The 5,973-nt window shown below is 55.6% G+C and overlaps 1 protein-coding gene across 1 annotated transcript; it reads left to right on the top strand.

Moving 5' to 3' along the window:
• Positions 1-2,471: 2,471 nt before the first annotated feature.
• LOC103772346 (rab11 family-interacting protein 1-like) lies at positions 2,472-5,638 on the top strand (the record flags this gene model as incomplete). The annotated part of the gene is made up of 3 exons (XM_008939675.1): positions 2,472-2,630; positions 3,730-3,835; positions 5,420-5,638. Coding segments are annotated over 3 exons (484 nt in total), but the record flags the coding sequence as incomplete, so codon positions are not given.
• Positions 5,639-5,973: the final 335 nt, after the last annotated feature.

Below are 5,973 nucleotides of genomic sequence, written 5' to 3'. Positions count from 1 at the left end.
AGATGTTTTTGTGTATATATATATATGGCTGTGTTCTACTAATAAGGCTGTGTTCTGTCTCTAACTCCCTGTTTTCCACGCTTCTCACGTGTAAATGTCTTGCATATGGAGTGTCTCACATACTAATAAAACTGCTCAGGATGCAAAAGATGAGACAAGGCTTAAGAGCAGCCACCACAGTGAACTCCACAGCAGAAGAGTTCTGACCTAAACTGAGCTCTTTGTAGAGATGCCTCTAAGTGTGTGAAGTCTATCAGAGGTAGACTCTGAGGCCTCTTGCAAGAGTGATTCATCTCCAGTGTTAGGAGTTGGAGTCTGGTGCTAAAGCTTGTCTGTTCCCACCTCGTGTTGCAGCTGCATGTGACATGGGAGTTTTTTGTCCCTTTTTGCAGACTGGGCGTGTCTCCAGAGGAGGAAACCAACCCCACGCTTCCCACCCTTGCCCCCGACTGCCCACCCGCTTTTCTGTCTGCACACCCTGTCAGCAGTGACAATAATCCTTTTACTTCTAAAACGGGGCAAAAACTACCAGACTCTGACAATGCTCCTGGTTCTCGTGCATCTCCTCCTCCTCCTCCTCCTCCTGCTGCAGAGCTGTTCCAGGGCCAGAACCCCTTTACTCCCGAGTGGAGCAGGGCACCCGGGGGCAGCTCCCTGTCCCCCTCACCCCATCACCCTGCAGCCTCCGTTCCCAGCGCGCCCCTTCCCGGGCAGCTCTCTGGTAGCACTAATAATCCTTTTGCTTCTGAATGGGAGCAGAGCTCGTGGGGCCAGGGCCCTGGGTGCTCCTCTCCGTGGGCCTCCCCGGGTCCCTCTCGCCCACCGGCACCATCCCTCCCCCCTGACCGTCGTTTTGGCAACAATAATCCCTTTGTGCCCAGGCTTGGGCGGGCAGCAGAGGGTTCCAGAGCTGTTGTGAGTGCTTCCCCTTTCTGCCTGCCCTGTGATGAGGAGTGTTCCTGCACAGAGCACCCTGCTGAGCTGGGGCCCTCTGCTCGTGGTGCTGCAGGGAGCTCTTCAGGAGTGGCTTCAACTGGTGATGTCAGAGCGGCACCAAACCCTCTCAGCAGCCCTGCTGACAGCCCTGCTCTGGCACCACGGGGGCAGTGCCAGTCTCCCCAGCTTCAGGTTGAGGATTCTGTGGAGAGAAGCCAGCAAGGCAGCAGGAAATCTGTGTCCTTCCTCCTGGGTGGTTCAGAGGGGGTTACCTCAGGTGGTGAGGGCTGGGCTGGGCAGGAGTGTGAAGAGCAGCACTCGGATTTCGGGGGAATGTTGCTCACGGGTTCGGGTGGGACAGAGCGAGAGGGGTTTGCCCATGAGCTGGAAACAGGGCACTGCCCGTTGTCAGGACTCCCCAAGGACAGTGTAGGTCCCATCCAAAACAGCAAGCCCACAGCTCAGGGGGGTCTGACAGGGGGTGGTGTGGGTACTGAGCCCTGCAGGGAGGACAGCCAGCACTTTGTGTCTCTCTCAACGGGTGGCAGTAACCTCTTGCCAGAGATGGGTGCTGAGCAGCCACCTGCCCCTGAGAGTGAGATCCGTGGTGGAAAGAGACAGGAGGAATGTGCACTTACACTGGAGCCCCGAGCGACTCTGCTTGACACAAATGACTCATTTTCCCAAGTAGGACCAGCCAGGGCCCCCCTGGGGGCGTGCACCCCGTCCCCACAGCCCGCACCCCGGCTGTCTGCAGCGCTGAGGAGGTGCCCACGGGCTCCTCAGGCTGGGGAGTTAAGTGGAGATGTCCCTTCTTCAGGCAGTGCCACGAATCCTGGGCCCCCGCTGCCTCGTGGCAGAGGCTGGGGTGCTCCTGGGAGCCTCCCCCAGAGCAGCTCGCTGGAGACCGTCACCCCAGCAGTGGCACTCACAGGGGATGGCAGTAACAGGCATTTAAATCACGGGGGTGAAGATGATTTATTTGACTGCCTCACAAATCTGAAGTCTGCTCTTCCCGTTACTGGGGAGCGTGGTTTGAAGCTGGCTGGTCTTCCAGTCATTCCAGAGGGAGGCTCCGATGATGAGCTGCTGGGTGACTGTCAGGAGATCTCTGGGGTTGATGTGGGTGATAAAAACACTCCAGAGACAGGCAAGCAGTCCCTGGATTTAATGCCTTTGCAGGAAGACCTGAACGAGCCCCCTGATAGCTCTGCTGCAGCCCAGGTAGCCCTGGCGGCTCCAGGAGGAGGAGGAGGAGGAGGAAGTGCTGCTGTGTGTGAGGCGAGCAGACCGGCCGTGCTGCCTGCCAGGAGGGATGTGCACGGTGCCAGTGAGCAGCTGGCTGACTCAGGCCTGGGTGTGATGTCTCATTCCAGGGAGCACGGCAGTCACCTGGAGAAACCAGAGCTGAAAATCAGGGCAGGTGTTGAGTGTGCAGAGTGTGACTTCTCTGAGCCTTCTGTTTCCTCTTCCTCCCTGTCACGTCCCTCCCAGCCTTACTCTTCCTCTCGTTCTCTCCCCTCTGACACCCCAAGTCATAGAGCAGAGTCTCCGAAAAAGCCAACAGCCGAGGGCTCCGCAGATAAAGCAGGAGATTCTGGCAAGAAGAAGCTTCTTCAGGCATGGGTCTCACCCTCTGACACATTCCCTAGCCTAAGCCAGCAGAGCAGTGAAACCCTGTCTCCTAAGCACAGGTGAGAGAACACGGGGGATGCACAGAGAGCCCCTTGGTGCTCGTGCCAGCCTTGCTTTTGCTTCCTGCCAGTGCAGGCCTGGCCCTCCAGCTGCCAGGGCATCCTGTGTGCCCCGGGTGCCATCGTGGCAGCACAGGGTTGTTGCTGGCACCAGGGGGGTCAGCTGAGGAGCCCGGGGTGTGCCAGGGGCCCTGCCATCCATCCACTGTGGTGCTCCTCTTGGGGAAAACGCTAGGGAAACCTGGCTGCAGTTGAAGAAATAGGCTCATTTCATCCCACTGGGAAAATGGGCTGCAGTTGGTGCATTTGTCAGAAGTGGGAGAGCCGTGGCAGGAAGCCTGATACACTGGGCAGCTTCCTCTCCTGCCCAAACTGGGCTCCTGGGTCCCCGAGTGGATTGCAGCAAGGGATGAAGCCAGAGCCTCTCTCCCAAAAGTGCCTGGCTGCTTCCTGGAGCTGCCTGCAGCTCCTCCTGCCTGCCTGGGCTCTGCCAGCCGAGGCTGCTGACCTGTCAGCCCTCAGGACTGCAGCTGCACAACTGTCTAGGACACTTCTGGGCTGGCATTTGCTGAGATCCAAGTAAATTTTTCTTCCCATGTTAAAACTGGCAGTGTAAATCCTGCTCAAGCAAATGAAGACAGCTGTTTGGCAGCTTATGCTGTAAGTTTGTGCTGGAAAAGGGGTAACACAGGCCTGTCCCAGGAGAGTAGAAGTATTTGCTGTGTTGCAAGAACCACCAATATGTTCTTGTTAGGAGAGCCAGGCTCAAAGAGCAGCGTGAGTGCTGCTGCATGCAGACAGCCTGGCTGTCCTGCAGTGTGCCACTCAGGTGTGCACCCCTTGTCACTGCTGCTTTATCTCCAGTGCCTTAGGAGAAGATAGTAGGGAGAACTAAAGGTTGAGAAGCTGGAGTATACTTGTGAAAAGCCTATAGCTTAGACAGAAGTGTGTCCTTCCTGAAGCCGAGTCCTTTATCTCTCTGGAGATAGAGCTGGGTAGGATTTTCCCCCAGTTTCTTGCTGTATTTGCTTTGAGTCTGAAGATCTGTGCAGTGCTGCGTGTGCTGCCTGTGTGACCTGAGCCTGTTCTGGTGTTACAGACTCCATCCTGTGAAGCCAATGAACGCCACGGCCAACAAGTCTCAGAGCAAAAACCTCAACGTCATCAGCACTATGAATGAGAAGCTGCTGGGGATGAATGTGAAGGTATGGAGGGGTGCAGTGCTTCAGTCCAGAGCTGGAGCCAGAAACTGAGCAGAGGTTGTGAATCTGAGATCATTCCCCTGGGCTTTTTTCCCTGGTTCTTAGCCCATGGGGGGCAGGAGCTTGCCTTTTGTCAGTCCCCAAAGGTGGGGACAGTAAACACTTCTTTAAATGTTTGGTTTTTTTGCAAAGTGATTGTAATGGAATCAGTGCCTCTCCTTTGTGGAGGGACCTTGGTGGGGAGGGGCATGGGGTGTGTCTGACTCCCTGGAGCCAGGAGGGCTGGGGGTGACTCACTGGTGGTGCTGCCCCTGGAAGATGGTCCCGTTGGTGACTGGGGCAGCTCTGGGTCTGGGATCAGCTCAGGAGACTGGACAAATCAGTTGCTGTTCATTGCCGGATGCAATTAGTCCCCAGAGCTGATTTTCACACTGCAATATGTGGCTCTTAAAGCTGAGCAGATGGGAGAAGTAACCTCGGGGTGGGTGCTGCTGGTGGTGTGCACTAGTGCCCCTGCAGCTGGAGAGACCCGGCACCTGCCCTCAGGGCACAGCCACCTCCCCAAAGCCTTTGTGCAGCCTGGGCAATCGCTTGGGTTTAAAGGAGCTTTCTGCATAATCTTGGCCTCAAAAGAGACCCTCAGGCTTGGGGCATAGCTTAGAAGTTGTGTTGTTCAGAATGGCTTCTCTGGGAAAAATCCCTGGTACCTTTATTGTCTCTATGGGGGCTTGGGGGAAGATGAAGTTATCACTGCAGTGCCTCCTCCTGGTGTGAGTGGAAGAGGTGAAAATGGGAGTGAAATGATTCAGACAGGCGTGTGATACTCTGAACGAGCTGAAAATTGTCATCCTTGTTCTGCCAGGCTCTGATTTCACCTAAAAAATGAGGCGTGAGGTAGCGGGGCTGAGAAGGCAGTGGAGGAATGGGCAGAGGCTGCCAAGTGCCTGTCGAGTTCTTCAGGGTTAAAAGCAGACTTCTTGGAGACACTGTGTTTTTACAGTGATAACTGCAGTAAGAGGGAAATGCCAGAGGCCTAAGTGAGTGTTTCTTGCTGCTTAAGCTGAATTTGGCTTTCCTGGTGTGTTTGAACCAGTGGCTGTCCCCCTGCTCGTCTGCAGCCAGTGGTGGGTGATGGTCTGTGTGCCTTTGCCAAGCTGGGTGGGCTGCTGCCCAGAGCCAGCGTGGCTCCAGCCCAGGCTGCAGCAGTGGTGAATCCCAGGACTGACATCCTGCAGGGATCTGGTGCTAAATCCCACGGCCTGGCTGCTGGCTGCCACGTCTGGCTGTGTCTGAGCCTGCTGGAGGACACCCGAGCTCTGGGAGTGGTGTCCCTGTGCCCTGAGTAGCACACACGTGCTGAGGCAGTTGCTCTTTTTTCCCCCAGGTACCACCAAAAGCTCATTCTGTGTTCTGGAAGTGCACGAGTCCATAGTTCTGCAGGAATTTTTTCAGGCTAGGTTTGCTCCTGTCCCACAAGGTGCTTTGTAGCAAAGAGCTTTGCCTGGCCCGGCCCGGGCTGGCCGCCAGACACCCTGTGTTTAGAGCCTGCACTGACCCTGCACTGACCCTGCCTTTCTCCTCCCTCAGAAATACGACCCTTCAGACCCTGCCTATGCCTACGCCCAGCTGACCCACGACGAGCTGATCCAGCTGGTGCTGAGGCAGAAGGATGCCATCAGCAGGCAGGATCTGCAGGTGCGGGAGCTGGAGGATTACATCGATAACCTGCTTGTCAGGGTCATGGAGGAAACCCCAAACATCCTGCGTGTGCCAGCCTCTGGCAACAAAAAAGCTGGAAAGATGTAAAAGCTCTCGGGGTGTGGGCTGGACAAAGGGCTGAATTGCTGCCAGTGGAGGGTGATGAATAAGGAGCTGAGGTGAAGGAGGTGGGACCAGTTGTGCTGCCCACAGAAAACGGCCTCTTCTGTCTCTGCCTGGAGCAACTCTCCTTTGATTAGTGCTTTCATCAGGTCTTGTGTGTGGAGTCCAGAAGTGGAGTCAACTTGCCATGTTTATTTTTTGTTTGGGGTTTTTTTTACCATTGTTTGGGAGGATTTGTTCAGGCATTTAATCCAAAGGCTGAGGGCAGCAGGAAGGACAAAGGGTCTTTGATGTGTTTTGCTTGCCAGCAAGGCACTGAC

Source organism: Merops nubicus, unplaced genomic scaffold (genome assembly GCF_000691845.1).
Source record: "Merops nubicus isolate BGI_N331 unplaced genomic scaffold, ASM69184v1 scaffold22254, whole genome shotgun sequence".
NCBI lineage: Eukaryota > Metazoa > Chordata > Aves > Coraciiformes > Meropidae > Merops > Merops nubicus.
This window is presented reverse-complemented; position numbering and strand designations above follow the sequence as displayed.